This window comes from Acanthisitta chloris, unplaced genomic scaffold, assembly GCF_000695815.1.
Source record: "Acanthisitta chloris isolate BGI_N310 unplaced genomic scaffold, ASM69581v1 scaffold20903, whole genome shotgun sequence".
NCBI classification, from domain to species: Eukaryota; Metazoa; Chordata; class Aves; order Passeriformes; family Acanthisittidae; genus Acanthisitta; species Acanthisitta chloris.
Window position 1 is genome coordinate 36,894 of NW_008664532.1, and position 24,535 is coordinate 61,428.

General features: G+C 44.7%; 1 protein-coding gene across 1 annotated transcript in view; it reads right to left on the reverse strand.

Annotated features, from left to right (window-relative positions):
• GALNT16 (polypeptide N-acetylgalactosaminyltransferase 16) overlaps positions 1 to 23,432 on the reverse strand; it is a 32,693-nt gene extending 9,261 nt beyond the window's left edge. Inside the window, exons 1-11 of the mRNA XM_009071400.1 lie at positions 23,257 to 23,432; positions 21,977 to 22,075; positions 15,470 to 15,537; positions 13,006 to 13,071; positions 11,822 to 11,943; positions 9,709 to 9,796; positions 8,659 to 8,743; positions 7,528 to 7,631; positions 3,373 to 3,499; positions 2,373 to 2,465; positions 182 to 265 (exon numbers count right to left, since the gene is read on the reverse strand). Coding sequence (XP_009069648.1) covers positions 182 to 265; positions 2,373 to 2,465; positions 3,373 to 3,499; positions 7,528 to 7,631; positions 8,659 to 8,743; positions 9,709 to 9,796; positions 11,822 to 11,943; positions 13,006 to 13,071; positions 15,470 to 15,537; positions 21,977 to 22,075; positions 23,257 to 23,432 — 1,112 coding nt within the window. The remainder of the gene's footprint in view (positions 1 to 181; positions 266 to 2,372; positions 2,466 to 3,372; positions 3,500 to 7,527; positions 7,632 to 8,658; positions 8,744 to 9,708; positions 9,797 to 11,821; positions 11,944 to 13,005; positions 13,072 to 15,469; positions 15,538 to 21,976; positions 22,076 to 23,256) is intronic.
• Between the last annotated feature and the right edge of the window lie 1,103 nt (positions 23,433 to 24,535).

The following is a 24,535-nucleotide window of genomic DNA, read 5'->3' on the forward strand; positions in this document are numbered from 1 at the left end:
TGTGATGATACAAGCCAGGAAATCACAGTAGGTTGTAGGTTTCTCATTAAAAAGAAGAACAGAGGAAAACCTTTTCCAAGCATAAGTCTCTCTTTTGCCTGCTGCTGCCAAGGCCCAGCACCTCATTGTGACCCACCTCCCAGAGCCTTCAGGGATTTCTACAAGTGATGAACTGACTCACTTGAGCTCAGGGTAGACATTCTCCAGATACCACTGGAAGGATTTACAGTTCAGTTTGCGTCGCTGCTCCACTCGGTCTGCAACACTGGAAACACAGGCAGGTTGTTGAGGATAAGGCAGTGAACAGGAGGGAGGGGAACAATGAAGATTGGCCAGGAGGTTTGAGGGAGATTATATGGCTTTTTGCCATTACTCATTCTCCCACGTAGTTGTTGCTGGGTTCAGAGCACTAGCAGTGACCTGAGGTGAAAAGGAGGAGAGAGGCAAGTGGCAGGAAATAGAAAGGGAAGACATAAACACCTTCAGAGAGCTATTCTTGCACTTCCTTTGGCTCAGAGTGATAGCAGGGCCCAGGTCCTAGTGTGTTAAATAATACATTGCAGTAAAACTGCCATAGGATCAGAAAGCATTTCTGGCTCTGGATGCCCCCGTAGAGGCACACAATGAAACTTGCACAATGATCAGCTGCTGAAAAGGCCTAGAAAGTGTTTGTGCTCAGGTACACAAGAATGATTAATCTGTGTGTGCTAAAGCATGTCTCTAGCTCACGGCAGCAGCTGTAGGCTCAGGTTGGGTTTCAGACCTGGAGAACATAATTACTTGTTCTTATGCAGTTTGGGGTAAGGGGAGGAGTATAAGGGGAGATTAACTCAATATCTCAGTAACTGCTGCAGCATCCTCCCACTGATGATTTGCTTGGCTTTAGCTGGCTGAGGAAAAGGATTTCCCTCAAGCAGTCTTTGTCTTCAACATAGAACACTACATTTGTGTGTTGGGAAGGAATTTCAACTGTACCCATGTACCTTGCCATCCTCAGCCCATAGAGGCCACTGTACTGTCCATACCTCAGGAGAATGTACATAGATTCTATATTCACATCAAAGTTGTGGGGAAGGAGGGTCCATTTTAAGCCCAGTTGTCAGTGATGGTGTCAAAGGCATTTGAATCCTAAAATTTAGATTTAGTGCAGGTTCACCGGCCTTTACTACAGGTCAAGAAATTGCCTGAAATCAAAGCCTTGTGCTCTGCTCCAGCTCTTGTTCTATCAGTGCTGCCAGTAAAGTCACCAGGTAGCCTGTGTGAACAAGAACTGCAGGTTTTGCCCCTAAAACACGAGCAATATATCCATGTACAATATGCAGTACTCTGGTTTCCTTCACAAGCAGCAGAATTACTTGCTATTTGGTCCCAGCCCAGCTGCTGCAGTCAGTTCAAGGACAGATAAATTAGGTAGGCAAAACTATTTGTATGAAGATATGTAATGCATCATGATAATAAAGCACAATGTATAGTAAAAAAATGTGACCTGCTTGTCATCAAATAAGTAGGAGATGCATCATTACCCAGTGCACATAGCTACACATTTGAGATACATTTGCCAAGTCCTTATGCTGATACAATGATAGTCATTTGTTCACAGGCAGATACAACCCACAGATATACAGCACTCCTGGGATTTTTACATTTATATGGGAGTCATAGGGGTTTGATAGCACAGAGAGAAAGCTCTCTCCTCATCCCAGGTTTTGGTGTTCATCACTGATTTCTGGGTCACAGAGAACAGTTAAGCCCATAACAATGAATCCCACGGGGCCTGAAGACAACTTTAGCAAAGGCACTGTAAGGAGCACAGTTCTGCAGAGAAGTGGGCTCAGCAGGCACTGGAGATGAGACACAACCAGATTACGTTTCTAAATAAGACATCTCAGCATTGGCCATGCTCTCCTGCCCTAAAAACCAGGCAAACTACCCATTTGCTCACAAGGACACTGGAGCGCACCAAGTGCAACCTGCCCCATGTGCCAGCTAGCCATGCTTGCCCTGGGACTCTGCATTTGCACAGGAATTTCAGATCAAGCTCTAGTAACTGCACAGCTCACATTTCCAGAACAGCTGCACGCTGTGTTAAAAAAATATTCTTATCTATCCACTTAAAATGTCTGGTCTTTTAATTTCATTACAGATCCCTTCGGCCTTCTGCTAACAAATGATTTATGCAGGGTTACTGGGGGAAAAATAAAGTGAATTAGAAGCAAACCTCATTAGCCAGACACTCGAGCTACAACCTCGCTGGCAAGCCAGCCATTCAGAGCATCTTAGACCCTCACACTTAGCCCCAGAGAACTAAAAACTATTTCTTCCTAGCAAGGGGTTTACCAGAGCCCTCCTACCGATGTCTAGGGACAACTTACCTTCCAAACGACTTCCCAATAGCAGATGGACGAGCCTCATAGTAGTACTGTTTGTATTCATCCATCCACACCTCTGCTGTGCGCTTGGTGTTCCTGCATTGGGGATGAGGAGATGCTTTGCTGAATGCTGCTGGAGAACCTGCTCTCCCAGCAAGCAGGCACTGGGTGGGCAGACCCAAGGTCTGTCTGCCAGGAGGAACTGAGGGACAGTCCCAAACACCAAACACAGTGGGCAGTATGGATGGATAGAGACTCAGTGTGTTAAGTCTACAAAGCCTTCCAAGAATGATTCAGTTTGGAAGTTAAAATTTTAATGGCTATAGCTTACCATGACTTTCACACACACTCCCTCTGCAGAGACACCTGGCCTGACTGTCACCATCTCACTCGTTCATAACACCCCTTTCCCCCTGTTAGAATAATGCCATGGGATAATTCAGCCTAGAAAGCACCTCTAACCTCTACCCTCCCGTGCAAAGCTTCAGATTAGGTCATGTTGTTCAGGGTCTTGACTGCTTGAGTTTTGAAATCTCCAAGGATGGAGATTTCACTCCTTCTCTGGGGCTCTGAAACAGTGCTTAATCACTCTCATTGTCAAGCACTTTGTCTCATGTCTTTTCTCTTCCCATCTGTCCTGCAGCAGAAGTTGTTCTCAGGGACACATACAGCTCAGAGACAACAGAGATGACTAAGGACAGCGATACACAGGCACATGTCATAGGGCAGTATCCATAAATGGCCAGGGTCTCCCCCTGGGGTACTGCTCTCCCTCTCCATTGCAGACTGAGGAAGAACAAGATGCACTAATACAAACAACAAAGAAGGGAACAGGTTTTGTTCACAGAAAACAGCAACTCATCCTTCCCTTGAGAACAGATGCTCAGCCACAAGCTGTTCTTCCTCTATTACCAGGCAGAAAGACAACAAAGAATTCAGGATTATTTAGACATGCCCAATACAAAGGTGACATGGCTGCTACCAGGCACTACCCAACACCTACTTGATGTAAGTTAGTGCATTGCCCTCAGGGAAGTCATAGGGATGGCGCTTCCTGAACACGTGTCCCACACGGCTGCAGGGAACGATCTCCAAGCTGCCACCGCACATCCATACGCGGAAAGAGAGCTCTGGAAGAGACCCCAAGAATCACACAGCTGCAGGAAGATTGGCATCACTTCCAAGGGCAACTTCCTTGCCCCTCTGTTCTAGATGTATTGACCACAACAGCAAAATCAGGAAAAGCAGTGCCATGGTGAGAGTGGAGAAACTGTTCTCCTTTTGTTAAAATGGAGGCAACCCTTGTGGCTCAGGGATTTGCTAGCCTTCTCCAGTCCCACTTCCCTCTCTGATCCCCTGAGCATTTCAGTGAGCCACCTTTGCATTTGACTAGACCCTTGAGGTTGCTGTCAGGTCTTCAGGATGGCATTTGGCAACAGACTGAGATCATGCCCAAACCCACTTTGTTTTGTACTTCTGTAATTCTCTTATGTGCATAGGGATGGAATTAAAAGGAAGAATTTACTGTGTAAAGCACATCATGTGAGGAAGAAAGAGTTTAGAGGACAAGGAGAAAGAAGAGAACAAGATGAGGGCATAGGGAGTCAATGTCTAGAGCCAAATCCTCTCCCTCATACCTCCATGCTATCCACCCTACAACATCCTGTTGTTCTTGCCCTGCTTGGCTCTGTTACTGATTAAAAAAAAAAAGTGTATGACTGGATTACAGTTTGTCACCAGTTGCCTCTGCTGTGGGAGCTACTGAGAGCAGGTATCAGTCTAATAGTATGACTATTAAAATACAGAGAGAATCCTGCTACTTAAAAAAAATCCACCTGGTCCTGAAGCTAAATTCAGCATTTTGTTAAACGATTAGAAGAACACGTAGCTTTGATGTACAGGCACTTATATGCACCACAGAAGAGATATGACCTTGCTCAAGCTTATGGGTCTGTCCTCACAAGTTTAATCACTGCCACACCAGAGGGGTTTTCCACTTGCATTCCATGTGGTGGTGAGAAGAGAAGAAGGAAAATGATAATTAGCTGAGTAGTTTGGTAGTCCTTACCAAAAAGGCTTCAGATTGTGTAGACTGATTGATTACTTCAAAAACTTTACTCAGCTGGGATCTCCCTCCAGCAATGCCTGAATTATGTGGCTCTGATGTTGGAAATTAAAAAGAAATTATGTATCCAGATCTAATGGCTGTTTGAAAGCATGTACACACATCAACATCTTCCCAAACTCCATCTTTCTTCATAGCTTTCCTCTCTGCATACTGGGAGAGGTCGTTTAAACAGTGAGTTTGGGGGTGGGGGAAGATGGTGTATTTTATCTACCTTCTAAGTAAAAAAACATTTTATTAGACTGTATTTTGTGGCATTTCTTACTAGCACTTGTCTCTCCCTGTCTCTTTCCCAGAGTTTATCATTTTCAGTTTCTTTTCAACAGGGAATTCCAGATTTGAAGAAAGGAAGGGTTTTAAAAACAAACAAAAAAAAAGCCCAAGACATAAGTTTCAGTCTGGTGGTATGTCCAGCTGGCATTTGCTCTCCTGGAATGAGGTTCTGACTCACTTCAGCCTACAACAAAAACAAATCTCTGAGTCTAGCACGTGTAAATCAAAGTGAAGTCCATTTCTCAAGAGAGAATTTCTTATGCCATATAAGTATCTTAGGCACACAGACTGCATGCCAAGGTTTGTAAGTGACAGAATTCTTTAAAGAAGAGGCAAAAGTATGCAGATCTTGGACACAAAAGAGAAAATGAAGATCAAACATAGGACTTCCATCCATCCTCTGAGGGAAAACATAGAAGACCTTTTTGCTGTATATTTTTCAGGATGTGACCTAGTACATATGTGTCTTAAATGACTTAATCACTGTGGCTTTTCCCCACCACAGTGGAAAAAAAAAAAGGAGTTTACCAGCCCACATCCAGTCAGAAAGATATTTAAGCAGCTGGTAATTACTGCCTGATCATTTTTGTGTACTTGCTGTGTGTATGGAGCTTGTTCGCTTCTGAGCCCTTCCCATACATCATCTTATCCTGTTTCCTCACAGGAAAAAAATTTCAAATAATTCGTTTATTCAAATGGCCTTTGTGCCCAAGGAATGGCCCATCTCACCCACCCAAGTTAGTCAGAACCATTCTCCCACCTAATCCACAAATATGACCTAATCCAAATAGTTCCTTTCCATTCAAAACTGTAATTTTTAGTAAAAATAGTGTGTCAGAACATGATCAGTAGTTTTCCTTGATCACAAAACCCAGTTTTCAATTAAGCACGGTAAACATTTCTTTTTAAGAGGGTAAATTAACCATTCTGAATTCTTCAAGGAAAATTAATAATTTTTGTTGCCAAATACAGGGTGGTTTCTATCCCTCTGCATTCAACAGCAACAGGCTCGATGGAGGATAAGAGACAAGTGATGGGAGACTCTGAATTTACAGGAAACAACATAACAAGGCAAAACCAGCAAGCCCTGTAGCTGTGGCCAAATCCTACATAGCCTAGTCCAGCCACTGCCAGGCTTTACAAGAGCAATTTCAAGGAGAATGAAGAAAATCTGTGGAGGTTTTGATCAGCTCTACGTGCAAGAAGAGCTGTGAGTGTGCGGATAATTTACTGCTACTTAGGGCATAGTGCTTAGCATCATGCTACTGACATACGGACCAAACAAGAACGTTGGGCTCCCAGGTGGGAAGAAGCAGACAAACAAAAGCCTGAAGAAATATTTTTTCTCCATCTTGGTGTTTACAGCTTTTACACAGCTGCAGCTCAGAGACTGGCAGAATGGCCACGCGGCTGGCGCTCACAGCTGGAGCAGGACTAGTGACAGCAAAGAGCTGAGTTTGGCTGTGCAGAGGAGTCTGAGGGGATCTTCATGCCTGGGTAAATGCTGCCTGTTACTTCTGTCTACAGTGCCTAGCTGATGCTACTAGCACTGCTGAGATCCCAATGCCAGCCCCATTTAATATCTCTTTTTAATATAACCAATATAATAAAACTGAAGCAAGACCTTGGAAAACAGAGAACACCAGCATTCATCATTAGATATTTTGTTTTTAAAATGCGGTACTTTGATATTCTATTATCAGCCCAAAATACTATTTCGTAGTTTCAGAAAGCATTTCAGAAAGAGGCAGCTCTCCCAGCTGTGTTTAGAGAAACAAAAGTTTCCTCTTCCTGACTATTTTGTTCCTTCTAATTGATTCTCCAGGTGCTAGAAACCACCATACAAATTCATCTTTAAAGGGTTTTATTTACAAATCTGTGACATTTATGGAAGCTGTAGAAACAGAACTTTTTTTTTGGCAGTGTTAGCTACAGAAAAATCTACTTGACTGCAAAATAGAATAAGGCTTTTATCTCTGCAGCTCCACCTGCACCATTTCTAAATGAATGTCCCAAATACTTGAGGTCTCAGTGAACCTCTTTAACACTCTTCTTGTTTTTGTCACTAACACCTGGTGACATTGAAGCTTCCCTTCACACAGGGCAAAGAGAGACCCCTGGAATATCTGTGCCACCATTAAGTGCAAGGAGATGGGTTTAAGCACCATGCCCTATAACAGCACTTGAGTGGACAGACTACACTGAGCCTCTGAATTCCTCAGATGTTTGGGATGTCCGAGTCTGCTTCCAAATCTTTGTGTTCTGAATCTACTTGTAACCAAATTCCACTTACAAAGAGGCTTGTTTTATTAGGACAAATATCCTTCTGGCCTGCCAAGCTGGGAGAGCAACTCAATCTGTGAGAGAGGAGCAGGTATAAGAAGAGACTGTAGGAGTGGTGTCCACTTCATACCTGGGGCAGTACAGACTGTCATGTGAAGAACTGGAGGAGTATTTGCCAAAAATAAACAACAATTTAAATACCAGGAGGTTCCTCTTCCTTTCTTGTACTGTGTAAGCACCTGTATAATAGCACATATGCCTGTCAGAGAGTGTAGCCCTGACTGCAGAAAACCTCCATTGACTTTGGACAATGCTGACAGTAAAAGCTCTGACTGCCATGGTGATTATCTGACCACGTTTCTAACTTCAGATCAACATGCAGATTAGATGTCTCAAAAAAAGAATTCTGTAAGTAATGAGGACTGGGAAGAGGTTTCACATTAGTTTGTCCATTCCCTTGAAACATCCTAAACTCACCAAAATTTTCTCCTCCCCAGATGTCCATTTGAGTATCATATTTTCCCAGGTGGTTAAACCAGGACTTGTCAATCACAAAGATGCCTCCTGCTATGACAGGGGTTCTGGAAGAGAAAACAGAAGCCCACACAAAATAATCACATGTATATGCAGCACCACCAGCTTCATTTTAGAGACAGATGGACAATTTGTCCAGGCCTGACAAATCATACCTCATTCAAAAGACAAAAATAGTAGAGCTAGGACATGAACCTGCAGAAGGTTTCTGAGATTCTCTTCACTAGATCATCCTCCTGCCTTTGTTTAGATGGTCCTGCAAGCACTACAAGAGTAACGCTGTGTGTTTTGCATTTATGCAAATATACACAGTGTGAAGGAATGACAGAGGCACTGTCTGGTAACTGTGTTCACCAATTAGACACAGTGTGACAGACTGCTGCACGTACTGCTCTGCTGTTCACAAGCTGGTTGCTTCTGGAGTACAAAACAGAGGCTCACAAATCACACAGAGGAATTAAATGATACTTTTATATTATAAATAGGCATCTGACTGCCTATACAGACAAGTACTGTGGTTTTTATGTTAGGATTTGTTAACATTCTACATGTTTCAGAGCCATGTACACTGCAGTGAGGCTGGCAACAACTGTTCCAGCCAACAGCATCTCTTTTGTCCATGGACATGCAGATTTAAGAGGTGAGAGTAGTTCTGTGTCCACAGATTCAGTTCTCCAATCCACTTTACACTTGCTGGGTGACTGTTTAGCTGCTTCATTCCTTAAATATTCACCTGGAAGATGGAGGTGATTAAAAAACCCCAAAGGAATTTCTGAGGCATTCAGAGTGTTGAGTGAGGGAAACCACATGAACAAATATATAGATGAAGTGGCTTGTAGAGGTGGCATGCATGATAGTATATAATAGCTATTCTTACAACATTCAGAGAGCAATACTCTCACAGGGTACAGACCTCAATGCATTCAAAAAGTAACATGAAGAGTTTGTCATCATCAAGTGAATGCTGTGGCACTTGGTCCTCAGCAAGGCAGTCCTGGTGCCCTCCTTGCCATATAGGTGAAGGCTTAGTAAAGGCATTTGGAGGACTGTACCCTGTCCATCAGAGACAGCTACCTTATAGACTGAGTTGGGTCTGTTCTGGACATCTTCTGCTCTATAGGAATCTGCTCCCACTTAAAGTGAAGGCTCCAGTCAAACCCTGAGAATGAAAAAGACATGTCAAATTGGTTTTGTTACTGTAAAAACAATGCTACTAGCTTCAGTGATAGTCTCCACCTTTACATCACAGGCTATGCCTATGTTCCTTCTCTGACGTCCCTCACAGTCTACCCAAAATGGCAATAGTCTATCCTAATGTACAAGTCACTAGGTTCTGTATTGGCACTGTCAACCCTTAGCATTGCAGATATCTCCTCAATTTCACTCCACATCTTCAGAAGAATTTTGTCTGTGTGAGATGCAGTTCTGTTTTGGCCGGTCTGTCTTACACTTCCATGTCTGCCAAAGTTTTGAGACTTTAATAAAGGACTTTGTGAGATATGATGTACTCTGGGAACCAAGGCCTGCAGATCATTGTAACCACCACCTCTTTCAAGACTACCATTTACTTATAGCAGGCCTGTGATGGATAGTTGAGCACAGCAGAGTCACTAACTTTATACCATTGTTAGGAGTAGCCACAGAACAGGTAGCCTTTGGCTGGCAAGCAGTGCAGAAGTGAACCCCAGCCATAGAAGAGGTAGGAGGGCACCAGATACTGGGGTGACCACAGGAACAGCTGCAGGGGGTTCAGCTGCAAGGGGAGAATTGAAAATGCTTTTCAGAAGATGCCATGAGATAGCCTGGCAGATCAAAGCAGCAACTGGAAGTGCCTGTCAGACTCCAGTGTACCTGTAGCATAGGGAGGGCATGGTGAGACATTTAATCAATTAACTAAGCTCTGAAATTGCAAAATGTTATGACAGTGATGCAAATTCAAAAGGAAAACACTAGTGGAGCAACTGCAAAAGATCTGACTTTGCAAGTTGCAAAGAAAACAAAGGACAAGAGAACCCATCAGGAAAGATCTTCACTCTCTTTTCTTGGAAAGCTGAAGAGAACATAACTTATTTTTCATGCACCATCCCTCAGGCCTAACTCACACAAGCCATTCATTATACCCACCTCCCCTCAAATCTGCTGATGCTGCCAGGTAGGCAAAATTATCCAGGCTGATAACATCAATGATTGGACTCACCACTCTGGTATAATCCTGAGGGAGAGAAAGGGAAAAAAAAGGAGTCAAGCTTTTCTTGAATGCTGGGAAAGCTGCCAGAGATCAGAAGTCACAAAGGCTGCATATGCAAATCTTTGTCTGGTTTCACCAGTACGGTTCTGGTAGCTGCAGAAGGGAACCATGTCCACTCCATCCAAACATGGAATTGATGGGGTCTAGCAGCTGAACTCCATGGATGTGGGGAACGGAGTCAGACTCCAGTACCCAGGAGTGCTGCTAAGAAACAGCTCTTCATTTCCTGCCCATGTCACAGGGCATGAATCAGAGTCCCAAAGGTTTTGTGCTGGCTTTTGATATCTACTGACAGCATACCTTCTGCTCAGCCATCCTTAATTAACTCATTATCACCAGCCTAGAAATTATCAACCCTCTAACAAAACATCTTCCTAAGAAATACTATGAATCAAGATCCCACACTTAAGAATCATAGTGCCAACTTTATAATTCATATAATACATTATAGACATTATAATATTAAGTGGTATAGATATTTAAGTGGTACTGATATATATTAAGTGATATAGATATTTAGAGTTTTCCTTTGCAATCCTTTTAGTAAGTAGAAGTTAAACAATTTTTCAACATCATGAGGCAGGGCATTAAAGACAGTCTTGTGACAGTTGACATGTAAGATCAAACAGAGCTGGCAATGCCAGAAACAGCACTCTGTTACTGGACATCTGCCAGTGTCCATGCCTTTCCTATTTTGTGCCTTGCAATAGCTCCTCCTGATGCAGCATACTCAGTCAGGATGGCACATACTAGGTGAGAGCTATCATTCATGCTTATCCCTTCTGTGGTGTGATGGTTGCCCAGTGAGAGTGTGTCTGACTGCCCAGCACCCACCTGGCAGCCTGGTGCACCAGCCACTACTCCAACCAGTCAGTGCAAGGATTAGGTAGGGCAAAACTGAAATCTGAACTGGATTGCACATCAGAAATGTAGGAAGTAGGTCAGAAATAGGCTGATTTGAAATCTGCTTGCTAAAAAATTAGTATACTGAAGTCAGCACCCACAATTTTGCAATTTAGATCCTTTCCTGAAGAAACTAGTGAGGTTCATTTTGCTTAGGCACCCCTATGCTGCTGCTGCTGCAGATTGACTTAAAGACCAATGGTAAAGTAAACATTTATGGGCTTCTGAGAATTTATTGAAAGGAATAAAAAGGAGAAGCTTTTAAGACATCAACCCTGAAGTTTCACCTTCTTCCACTCCTTCATATTAAGCCAATCAGACATGAATACAAAGCATCATTAAAACCTCCACCACTTCTCCTGGGGCCCATTACTTCATGGGATCCTTCTTTCAGAGGAGATCAATCACAGCCACTTGCAAGTATGGTTTGACTTCTCCCATTACCTCTCCCCTGCTTTCTCTTACAGTGAAGCTGTAGGTCTCCCCCCTCTAGCTCTACAGTGCAGTCAGGGTGACAGGTGCTAATATTTCTGCCTCATTTTCACTCTTCCAGCCTCACATAAATCCTTTGCCAAGTGAACCACCAAAGGGACATCCCTGCACTCACAGGCAGCTTCTCTGAGCTAGGAAGCCACCTGCATGCAGGTGGTGTATGTTGGCAGCTCAGTGGGAACATTAATGGAAAGAAAATTCTATCAATGACAAGGGAGAGGGGGAGGGTCTAGCATCAAGAAGGGAGACAGAAAAGTTGCACACTGTCTGCTGCCGAAGTGTCTGTCCTACATACAGGAGAATGGACTAGGAAGTACAACACCTGCAGGGACACGAGGTACAAGTTGGTGGTTCAAGTATTCACCATTGCATCCCATCACTCTGCACCTCCTGCATTGACACAGAATGTAGAAGCCCATCAGAGATCTCTTGCCTATCTAGCTCAGGATGTACCTTCCTCTGTAACACCCTGCCTGAGGAGTACCTGGGCAGGCTTTGCCCTCACCAGTACTGCTGATGGCATGTGAAGGCAGAGGATGCACCAGCACAAGACAGATCAGCGCCATCCATCCCAGATGGGCACATGGTGCTCACCTCTTTTACTCTCTGGAGCATTGGCTGCAGCCACTCACTGTTGACTTCACAGTGACTGTCCAAGAAGGTGAGAATGTCAGCAGTAGCTACTTCAGCTCCTCGCACTCGAGAGCGAATCAGTCCTACAGCGAGGAAAGGACAGCAAAGGAGCAGGAAGGTTAGGGAGGGAAACAGTTGAGCCTCCTTCAGAAAAAATATTTTGTGTGGGCATTACAGGGGAAGAGCAGATGATTCTTCTATATCACATCTCCATCAAGAGCAAAGAGCATCTTTAGCAGGGCATCCCCTGGGGAGAGTCAGCTGAGCCCTCCCAGCGCACACAAAGAATGAACTCTCCTGTCACTTCTGTCCATGCCACAGAACCTTCATCTGGCTCCTGCTGTAATGATACTGGTCTTCTCTTCCAGCCCTCCCCACAGATACCTTGCTGCTGCCTGCTTGCTGTCTCTCCCATTGAGCAGTCTGCTGCCTCTCTCACCAACTCCACATGATCAAATTCTACTCTCTGCTTTTTGCTTTTCTTCCTGCTTATCTGCTTTATTCCCATTTGTCCTTTATCCTGCCCTGCAGTCACAGATATCAGCCTGGCTTTCAGATGTCTCCTTACTTTCTTACAGACCATCCCCCTACATGGGATGCTGTTTGTGAACTAAACAGTAGTTCCTGCCTCTCCCTCCAGATCCTCACTCCAGTGCACTGCTGTGCACTGACAGCTTTAGAAATAGGCCAGCACATGTGAGTGTAAAGAGCAGCTGGGAAAGGCAGAGCTACCATTCACATGCATGTAGGAGATACATGAGAAAAAACTTTCTTAATTGTATCTCTTTATGATAGATAGGATTGTTTTTCCTTTTCCCATGTCTCCTAGATGGCTTGTTATCTTGCACTCTGAGTTTAAAAGGACAGGACTTACATCTCCATTCTTTTTCATAAAGTTCTTAAAATGTGGTCTTTGTTCTAGTCTCTGGACATCCCATTATTTAAAAGTATGAAATGAGAGCTCTGAAGCCTGAGAGTTGATAAGCCATGTTCTCCTTCCACAGAGCCTCCAAACTAGGATCCCAAACCTTTATACTGAGAAAAACCCTCTAACTATGACACAACCTGCAAGCAGCTGTCAGGCAAACAGGGTCATGTGGGAAAATATGCAAAATCTTTGTACCTACAAAGCTTTCCACACTCACCTTCTCGACGGGTGTTTCGTAGACACTTGACCTTCGGGATCTTGGTAAGGAGCTGGCAGTCCTCAGCTTAGGGAAGGCAAAAAAACCATTTGGCACACATGCATGAGTTATTTGGCTTCAACAGAGAGCCCCAATTAACTGTTCTCCTGCTTCTCCATGGGAGCGGAAATTCTGCTTTCACTTAACATCACATTAATCAGCCTGATGGCCTTAATCCTATTGTCTAAAGAGTACACAGAAGAGCACTGCCTGCTTGCTGTCCTCCTCAGACAGCTGAGCCTGTTTCTCAATCCTCTGAGCAGCCAGGCCTCTGCCTCCCACGCTCAGCATTTCACACCAACAATGGGGCATGCGCTGGCAGCATGGCACTGGGCACTGATGAAATGGAGGGACCACAGGGAACCGGGGCTGCAAATCACCAACGTGCCATGGAAAAGAGAGCTCTGTCACATAAAGTGATTTTGCCTCTCTCTCTTTGCCTTCGGCGGCTTGTCTGGGCATTCCCTGCCATTTGTTCTCAGAGCAGTTTCTGCTTGATTTTATTTAATAAAGGCCACAGGGATCTGATCTGCTTCCTTGGAGACACCATTACTTTAACACATGGATGCCTGACTGAGGGCTTTGCAGGCAGCTCGCCAGAAGCTCCTGGCATCCCTCATTTACATTGCCCAGGGAAGATGATGGAGAGGTACAGTTACCTGCTCTACACCAGCTGTACCAATGAGCACTGAGCCTTTAGCTGTCTGTCATCTTCTCTCTATTCCTGCCCTAGCAGAGGTCATAGGAATAACGATTTCTAACTTGCTCTTTTTTTCTTGTCCCATCAAGTTCACCCCAGTTGCCATGTTTACTCCACACTGCTTTTCATGTCTCATGCTCCCACTTTCCCATTGTCATACTCCCACAGACTGAGCACTCTGGGGAGAACACAGAGTCCCGTAGACAAAGTGCATCTCCTGTACAAGCATTTCCCTTGTGAAGGATTCATGCAATCTGAAATAGTGCTCTTAAGTGGGTACTTCAGCAGCTGCTGCATCATCCAAGGAAAGTGGCTGGTGCTATAGATTACCAAGTATCAAGATTTTGCTGGACATCTGCTACAAGGGAAGGCAATGCTCTCATCTTGGCCAAGTCACAACTTCAGGTATGATAATTCTTATTAAGTCATTCACTCTCCAGGAGTGGAGCACATCACTCTGCCTGTAGCTCCTTGCCAGAGCTGACAGACTCTCAGTATCTTTGGAGAAACTGAGGTGGATATTAAAGCAGTGTTAGACCTCAAACATGTGCTAAAGTGTCTCAGGAGAGTAGCTATATCCACAAATATCCAGCTGTCAGTGAGAAAATGAGAGCTGTCATAGGATGGAGCTTTCCAAAAATCTTTCTATTTATCTAGGAGCCTAAATGGGAGTTTCTGGTTTAGTCCTGTGCAGAATGGGTACCATAAATCCATCATTGTTGATCTGGATCTGAGGATTGAATTGTTGGGTGCTGAATGCGGAACACCTAGGACTGTTTGTTGAAAGTGCTCAGAAACACCAAACTTCAACAGCTGGGCACAGTTCAGTACTTATTCAAATCACACTGTAAGGCCCTCAGAAACTTAAATCCCTCATTTCAGCATCCACCTTTAGAAATGGGTCTTATTGGCCAAAGCTACATAAGTATTTAGCTCCAAATTCAAAAGAGCAATGCTTCCTTACCTCAGCAGGCAAGGTGGGCATTCTCAGCTATCTGTAAAGTGTTCTGAAGGAGCAATTATCAATTATTATAAATGGTACAGAACTAGATTGTCCTTGAATCTAGCACACACCATGGGAGAAGCAAGAAGTCTTCTATCCCCACCACCTCACCACTACTACACAACAGCCAGGAGCAAGAGCAACTGTACAGATGGATAGAGTCCCTAGCCTTCAGTCTGCAGGTCTGGTGGAACTCCTGCAGTAGACATTTCATCCCTGTTCCAAGCCGCTGAAGAAGGTATGGTGATGCCCAATGCAATAACCCTTCCACAGCTTCCCACTGGGACACCTGAGATCCCAGACACATGGAGGCAGGCAGGCAGTCTCACCCGTCTGCCTGCAGGACTCCAGGCAGCAATTTTCTGTAGGCTCCACTGCATCCCCTTGTTTTCTTTTGGTCTGTAATTACCTGCTCTGCTCACATATACCATTGCTGCATATATATCTGTGCTAAACAGCTCACCAAATGGTGCATAATGAAACTAGACAGAGATCTCTGGCATCCTAGCCAAAACTGCCAAGCTGATAGAAAAGGAAGACCCAAAGAAAGGAGAGGAAGAAGCTCTGGCTTCTGCCATGCATGGGCATTAAACACAGAAAAACTTCCTCTCTTTTTCTCTTGGCTACAGACAAGGGGAATCTTGTGAGTCTGAACAGAGCAAACAGAAAGTGAGAAAACAGAAGGGAAGAAGTAAGTGCAAAGGAATTAAGTCCATACTTACGATCCGAGCTGAAGTCATCTACCAAAAGGATCTCCTGGATGAGGCTGGGAGGGGTGCGGTTCAGGACACTGCAGGGACCCAGGGAGGAAAAAGACACTCTTTGTGAGCTGCTGTAGGACTGATAGAAATCTGCTATGCTATGCATTACAGAGGAATTCCAAACTCCAGTAAAGTGGTAGAGGTGACCTTGCCCATGTAGCAGGGCTCATTGGCAGGAACTAAACTGCAAGTGGGAACATCCCAGAGAACTATGGGATCCCAGACGGACCTTACATGGATCCACAGCCAGGAAGCTGACTGCAGGTCTTGCAGTCCCAGGCAGCTCGCAAAGGATGCTGCAGCAAGCTCTCTGTCTCTACACAGAGAGGTGAAATGGAGAGCACCACCTGCCCCAAGGAAGCCCAATGGCCATTCCCATTTGCCAGGCTCTGGGCAAAGCTGCCAGATTCCCCAGCAAGGAGCTCTGTGTCAATGCCACAGATGAGACCTGCTCAGCCTTTCTCACTGATTCCCTTCTTTGGAAGGGAATATTGCCAATATTGCCCTGGCAATATTCTGGATCTAGTACTTCTTTTCCTCTTTTGCTTGTTACTTGTTTTTCTTTCAAACCAGCCCCACGGTTGCTAAGAGTACCCCCTTTCCTCAGGCTGGTTGCACCATACCCTGTAATACCCTTGGGACTGCAGTGAGTCTGCACCTGCAGGACACAGGGGCTTTCACACACAAGGAGGAGAGAGAAGAGCTTCTGTCCTCCTCAGAGGTCAAAGCACACTGGTACCCTGGAGTCTCAGCAGTTTGATTCTGACTTTTGTCACTTGTTTAAAATGCTTGAACTCATTCTCCATGAACTTCTTCAAGCCTCTCTCCTGGCTTCACTACCATTGCACAGTGTATTCTCCCTTCAGGACTCCTCCAATGCCTCTATGCACAGACAGGTCCTTATTAACTTCAACAAGATTGCTCAGTAATGCTTAGACACCCGAGTGAATAGGACAGTTATGCAAACTGTAATATTAAAACCAAGGGTTTAACACTGTCCTCCTAGATCTAGCAACCCATCTCATTTCAGTGGCACTTGATCTTAGGATTTTGAGCAATTCTGTGAAAGACTGATGCTTTATTTTCTCTTTTGGGGGCTTTTCTGTTTTATAGAGGAAACAGACAAGAAGAGCAATCCCACACTACCAGGAATGGAGCAGTAGAGAAATAAATTACTGTCTTGCTAAGTAACATCACTGATGGCTTTGCACACAAAGCCAAAGTTTCCTCGGTTTGGGAGAGTTTTCTGCTGTTTCACACAGCAAAATCCTGACTGTTCTGAAGCTCAGTATCACATTTCACTCTGTTTCAGATCTATGCTGCTTTATATACCTCTGATAGTTTGTATTTTGAGCTTACTTGTCCCTAGATGACTGAGTTTGAATCTCATTCAAAGCTGAATCTCATTCACTTCTCTTGGCTCATACCTCTCTGGATCCTCTAGTAGGAGGTGAGGGGATGTTCCTCTGCCATTCTAAGTGCAGCTTCTCCCAGCACAGCCATCATCTGCATATTTTACAGACAGTGTTGCCCTGCACTGAAATTCCTGTCTGTGCAACCCCAATGCAAACAATCCAGACAGACTGCATCCTGCAGTATAATGGCTGTGAAATGGTATTCTCCAGCTCCTACTAGCCTGACTATTGGCAATGCTCACATTTTCCCCACAAGTTTCAGGCCTTTCAACTCAACATAACTGGGAAAGAAAGCACAAACATTTTGTTCTCTCTTTCTCACCTGTCCACTGATTCCCTAGTAGAGAGAACACACTCTTGAGGAGTTCACAGCTCATTGTTCAATGCCCAGTTCTTTTCTCAGCTCTGCAATAATTTGCTGTGGATCCTTGGGAAAGGTGCTTAATCTTCTTTGCACTTTGTCTTGCCTGTCATTTTAACAGGGAATGCAGTAATCCTAGCATTTCCCTTCAGTGAGGTGCAGAGACTGGCATGACAATCAATTACTTTTAGGCACAAAACGTATTACTAGAATTCCAAAATCCAAATGACAATTGCCTTTTACAGCAGAAACAGACTGCTCTCCCCTCATCTCATGGATTCCCTACCAACTCTGTCTTTCCTCACAGCTTCCTTCTTCTTTCAGTACCAGTGTCCTTGCTCTCTTGCATGACATGACATCAGCATTGCCAATGAGTTTCTCTTCTCTGATGATCTGTCCATCCCTCATCAGCTCACAGATAATCTTGTTTATTCTGGATGTTATCAGAAGAGAATTTTTTTCCCTCTGCCCTAAAATAATCTCCTCTTCTGCCATTATTGAAATTGTCATTGTAATGAGATGCTACACCAAATGCTCCAGCATTACAACAGCACCCTTTTAATCAGAATTCATACAGACTCTGCAGAGGCACTGAACCACTGACAGCTGTTCAAGTCCATCGACTTACAGCCTGACTATTCACTTTTACATTTGCACCAAAAACAATCAGTCCCTGCAATATTGGCTGATACCAGAAAGAGAGAGAAAGGGACCAAGCAACAAAGCAGTTGATTTTCCATTCTGCAAGAATGGTCACCACAGAAGTGATGGTATTGCTTAATGACTAATCATGCATACACATCAATCATGCAAAATGCCTTCTGAGTGACAGTTGTTTCTGAAGGAGAACAGGATGCCAAGCAAGTAACTGGTTTGAGAGTGACAGCTCTGTCCTGCCAAGGAAGAGAGATCAAGCAGGCAAGCAGCTCTTGACTGACACATATCTCCTGAGGGACTGAGGATGTCATCAACGAGCCATTTCAACTGGCATGTTCACAGGTTCTGTCTGATAGTCCATTTCCCATTTTTTTCCCTACTCCTCTTCCCAGTCTCTTGCTGGATATTTTTAGCCAGTTGTCTTCATCTACACTGAAAACAAAAGAACAAAATTTGTCTGAAGGACTCCACGCATGGGACCAGTTGGATTTGGGGCAGCATGGCCTATTGGTGTGCTGGCCTGGTCCCTTTAGCAGCTTGCAGGCTGGGCAGCAGCTCCATCTGCCTGTTGCCTTTACCTAGAGCAGAGGGGGAAGATGGCTGGAGCCCACAGCAGAAGGCAAGCATGCCTTCTCCATGGTGCCTCCGGAGACCAGGAGGAACAAGCAACAGGGTGCTGGAAGGAGAAAGTTATTCCTTCCCATAGTCACTCCTCTGTTTCCCCCTCTGCTTCATACACAAACATTTCTCCCATCCTCAAGGGGCAACAATAACACATCATTCCTGTTGCTTCCAACCAGCAGCAGAGATCCCAGGGACAGCAAGAAGAGCTTGGCAACTGCTGAGCTGCCAGAGGTGTTTGTGCAAGTCCATGTGTGCACACATGCAGGTAGGGTAAGCAAAAATGGTCTGCAGATCTTGATCTGGACCCCAGAACTGGCATGTTTAGATCATCCTGAAATAAATTGTAATGCAGGAGTCTCATTCCTGAGTCACTTCCCAAGACCTTTTGGTACCAGCATTGCCACTTTGCCAAGTTACCTTGCAGAGCCATTGGAATAACACAGTAAGAGAGTACCTGGCTCAGGGTAGAACATTTAGGCTCCCTCTAGTTTTAATTTAAGATCAGTTCAATCCCAGTACCCTTTTCATGTGTTTCTTCCTAGAATTTCCCAAATTCGGGCATTCAACAGCCAGGCTTGCAAAGATCTCACCTCTAAAGATTAGGCCTCTAAAAATGTTTTCAGACAGAAAATTTTGCTTTTAGTGCTGCTCAGTTCCATCAGTTGTCCTCTTTCACCCCTGCTTCTCTTACAGCATCACCACAGTGTAATTATGATAACTGAACTTGGGAAAAGGCCCATAATAACAGTGGAGTCATATTTAACTTTCACCAGGTGCATCTCAAATGGTTCATTCTAATTATCTAAATAATCATGCTCTACCTGGCTTAAGAAAGCTCTTATGGATATAGAAATAATGACAGGCTGAAAGCCTGACTAGTCAGCAGGTAAGCAGGCAGTGCAATTTTATGCTTCCTGTTGCTTAATATCACTGTGATCCTCTGCAGACTCACAGCCAGGTCATAAACCCAACAGAACAGAACAGTCATGTTCCCGATACTTGACTTACCCCAAAGTGCTAGGGATGCAAAGTAATTACATAGTATCGGTGCACTGTGTATGTGAATTGAGGAACAATTATACTCACAGCAGTAATTAATTCAGCCTGGCACATTCAGATGAGTTTTGCTGAAAGACAGGACTCTTGGGTTACAGAAGAGACCCCAAAGAGCACTGTGAAGTCTTCAACTCCCTCCAAAACATCAGTGTCAACCTGCAAATGGGACTTAGCTCTATGCCTCTTCTAACAGTGCAGCCATGACGTGAGTCTTTACCTCTGTGTACGGTTGTCAAACCTCCAGTACCTCAAAGGCAAGGCTACTAGACAATGTTTGGTTGTGTGACACTGTAAATTCTGCAGAGCCCAAGAAGAACTCAGCCTTCAGGATCCCTCATTAGACAGGGATAAATTATTGACACTTCTGGTGCTGATTTAAGCAAGGAGTAAATCAATCACATGCACTAGCTGTATACCATCTGGCAATGAAGATTCCAGCTGTAGCCAGAGGTCTAGAAGGAAATGCCACCCACCCCAGGATTCACAGCAGAGTGCAGCTAGCTCCTCACAACAGCACTCCTCCAGTGGCAGCAGAACTACAGGGACCAATTTGAACAGATGGGTCATCCATTTTTTCTGGGTCTTTGTTGGGTGCTCTTAGTTGCAGCAGACCACACCTGAGAGACTGCTAATACCGTACCTTGAGTGCTGTGTCCAGTTCTGGGCTTCCCAGGACAAGAAAAAGTGGGACATGCTGAAACAGGCCCAGTGAAGGACCACTAGGATAATTAAGGGACCGGAGCATCACATATATCAGGTGAGGTTGAAGGATCTGGGGTTGTTTAGCTTTGAGAGGAGAATGGTCCGAGAGTTTGCCGAGTCCTCATCCTCAAAGATACTAAAAACTGACCAGGCACTACCCTGACCAACCTACTCCAGTTGACCTTGCTTTGAGAAAGCCTGGCCTGTTAGGGCATCGGTGATGCTCACCTGCTCATTAGTACACATCACTTCATAGGATCTGGATATCAATTTCTCTATGTAATACTGTTCTGAGTATCACCTTCTCTTCATTTTAACTATTGTGGCATCTGGCTATTTGATTGGCTGCCTTGAAATTTTCTTAAGGATCCTATTACCATGGTTTCCGAGCACCTAACCACTTACTGTCTGACCTATGACGGAATTGGCAGAAATCTCGTCCTGTTGCCCTAGTATCACCATGGTTCCTAGCAAGTTTGCTTATTTTCTGAACAGTGACTCCGTAGAACTCATTTTATGGTTCAAATGAAAAGGAAATGATAGAAGTAATAAGACAAAATATAGACAGGTCTCTGGAAACACAGTAGCACCAAACCTGCCAGACAGAAACCCAGCTTTCTAGCCATGAGGCCAACTTGAAAAAGCCTGTTATTTATGCACATAGCATACTTCTCTAAGTCCACAGGACCTGTCAGAAGAAGAAGTGGCAATGATGAATAATGCATTCCTGTTAGTGATACCATCAGCTCAACCTTCTACACAGACAATTCACTCTTCCTTCAGCCTCCATAGGCTCTTCCTGGACTTGCTTGGGGGCTTCAGAGACCCTTTGAGAAACTGCTTGATAAGCAGAGAGGGCAGAGGGCACTCTTTTCTGTAAAAATTAAAAGGAAAAGAGCCTCCCTGGGTTCTGCGGGGGTGATGGAAAAGGGGGGTGAAGGAGCAGGTGGAACATTGCTTTGTGGTACAGATGACTGCATGCTTCCTTCTACTTTGGGATGCTGACAGGCCCTGTGCCACCTATTTACTTCGTTAGATTTGGCCACTGCTGACATTTAAATATGAGGAGACACAGGTACAAGAGAGCAAATGTCCTGCAGGCTCATCAGGGTCTGTGCACAAAGCCCCAGGGAGGATATGATGGGCCATAAGGTTCAGCAACTGTTCAGCAGCAAGTGACTCTGAGCACCTGCCCAGACCAGAAGGGCTTGGTAGCCACGAGATTTGTACATCATCTTCTGCTTGAAAGACATGCAAGCTGTGCTCCTGCCTGTACTGAGCCAGTCTCAGATCCTATAACAGTCCCTCACAAGTCCCATCCCTCAACTGCAGCTAGCAACATGCAGTGCTCTCTTTGGTTCCCCCTCATTCTTCCAAACCAAGCTCATACAGACTGTTCCCACCTGCAGATGGAGTCCCAGCAGATTGCTGCTCATGATTCCCCTCATAGGGGCAATACAGTGGCTAACTGCAGATATGCTCTGTATTTGAAGATATGCCCACATTGCCAAAACAAGCCTCTGGACTGTCTTAGGGGGCCAGCTTGAGGATAGAACACTAGCACTTGAGGAACTGCAGCCACCCTGCTTGTCTAACTGCTGGAAAATGCCTAATTCTCCACTGTCCAGGCCCAGCACCCCTTGCTGTGCTCACCTCTTCACTGTGCGGAGCAGGGTAGATCGTGCCTCATTGTGGAAGGTGATGATGAGACTAGTAGCTGGCAAGTCAGTGTCATAGCGTACAGAAGTGCACCTGCAACACAGGAGAGCAGAAGTGTAAACCAAACATCATCCAGCAGCAGCCACTGCATCAATGTACCTAGAATCTCAAAAGAGGAGAATAAAATGCTAAAATCAGAAACAGCACAGTTGAGTAGCAGCACTTGCACCAAGGTTGGCAGAACTCAAAAAGAACTGTGCCTGTTGAATGGCAAAGTTTTGAGGCTGTGGTACCTAAGCCCACAAAGCTGCACACTAAGAAGGGCATGTGGGTTTTATGGTGAACAAAGTCTCAACATTGAGGACTCTTGTCCCTGGATTCAACTGTGATTCTCATAAAATCTTGTTTATTCAAGCATAAGACATGCACATGCTAAGGATGCTTGGAGCTGGTACAGCCAGGCATCACTGTATAAAGACCTTCAGACCCGGACATTGTGCTTTACAGAGGGAAAACACTAGCTAGTGCTGTGATCTGTGCTGGGGAGTTGCTGAGGTTCAATACTAATAGCTCAGCTGGCAGTGAAAAGCAATTCCTTCCATCCTCTCATCTGACTTTGTAGTGTTAGGTACATGCATACATTCTCACACTCAGGATTAACTCAGGATCAGCTTGCACCAGGGCAGCTCATACCCTGCGGAGAACAAGGATTCTGTGAGAACAACTCACAGATGTGAATACTGAATCCAGTTCTGGCAGATGATAAGCCTGGCAGACTAGGGCTGACCTTCTCCTCCAAAGTGTGTGCCTTCTTAACTTCCAGCAAGTGCCAAACAGCGGTCAGTCTGCACTAACTCCTTGTCTGATGAAGATCCCATACCTGAAGTTGTGGCTAGTGTTTTTAACAACTCAAGGCCACACATAGACTGAATAGATCCTGGGAGGGAATACAATTGAACATTCAATTGTTCTGGTTTACGATTTTTTCCATTAGAATATTTTATTAAGGGGACAGCAACTTCATACAGCAATTTTAAAACATATACTTGGTAAAGACTAAAGCAGAAAACCTGAGACCAGACATGAGGCATACCATATTAATTATTGTTTCAAAATAACTTCATGATGTAATGCATACAAAATGTATTAAGGAATCAGGAAGAGGAAAAGCAGAAGAGGCTGGTGTATCTGCTATTGGGGGAAATCTTCCCAAGATTTCAGCATTACTATAGCGTCACAGAGGAAAAGGACAGAGTTTGTACTTCAAAACTGACCTGTAGTGCCTGGTGTCCCGAATGGGTCGGTCGCTGCTGAGCCTGTCGCTCTCCAGCTGGTTAAAAGCGTGCTGGCGGTAGGGGTCTTCTCCAGCCTTCAGCAGCTTTGCAGACAAGTAAGCCTTTTCGTCAAAACCTCTCCGGCTGTTCTTCTCTCCTTGGGGAGCTCTCGTCATCTAGAGCAGACACAAGCACCAGAGCATCAGGGAGAACTGCCCAATGTCTAGACATAGGAAATCAGACATTGCCACACATCTGGAAGTGGCTCAGGTATGGGGGAAGGCAGGACAGGTGCAAAAGGTTGGAAAGGAAAGCAGGAGCCCCTCACAGATAGGGTGTTATAATTGCCTTCTCTGAGGAAAATGGCAGGCCTTGCTGTCCTTACTGACTGAGCTTGGGATAAAAGCTGCTGTTCCTGATAGCACAGGCAGAGCCAAATTCCCTTTAGTGTTTGTTACACAGAATGTATAAGCCTGCAGACATTTGGAAATCCTTCCAGGCAATGCATGTTTGAGAGCAGACTCCAGCCAATGTGGCTGAAACACAGTATTTTGAGGAAAACCAGTTTCAGCCTGTCGACAATCACTACCACATGCAAACACAGAGGCAGATGATTTAACAGGTTCCCTGTTGTGCATTGCCCAGATTTGCCCAGACTCACAGAAGTCCGTGATACAGTTGGATGCTGAATGTGACTATCCCAGTACCCCACAGGAGTTAAAACACCTGGCCCATCCCTCTCCTCTCCTAATTTTCCTCTAGCTTTCCTAAGCCACAGAGTCAATGCAATATCAGCACCTGAAAACCATTCACTAGGGCTACCAGGAGGGAGGACAGTCACAGTTCTGGCCCACACTGAACTCTCAGATAAGAGATTTTGCTTGGAAATAACATACAAACTCTAAAATACTGGCTCATAAAGCAAGGAGGATTGTTTATACAATAAAAGTAGTTTAACAAATTGTCTGCAGCAGCTGTTAGATAGACCAAATCATGAAGAAGCCATAAAATACTCCCAGACATGTACAAGGGAGTGCTGGAGCTCCCAAAAACTGCTGCAAGAGGCAGATACTGGCGCATACACATCTCATTAAAAGCACTAGATAATCTTCAGATCTTGAGATCCTTCTATGTAAAATAGTTTGGATATCCTCTAATTCTAAGCTGGATCACATTTCTCCCTCTGCTAAAAGACTCCTTTAGGAGTTGTAGAGGGCAAGAGACCAGAGACTGGTCCCCAGTATCACACAGCATTTTGGCTGAGCCATCTCGGTGTAGG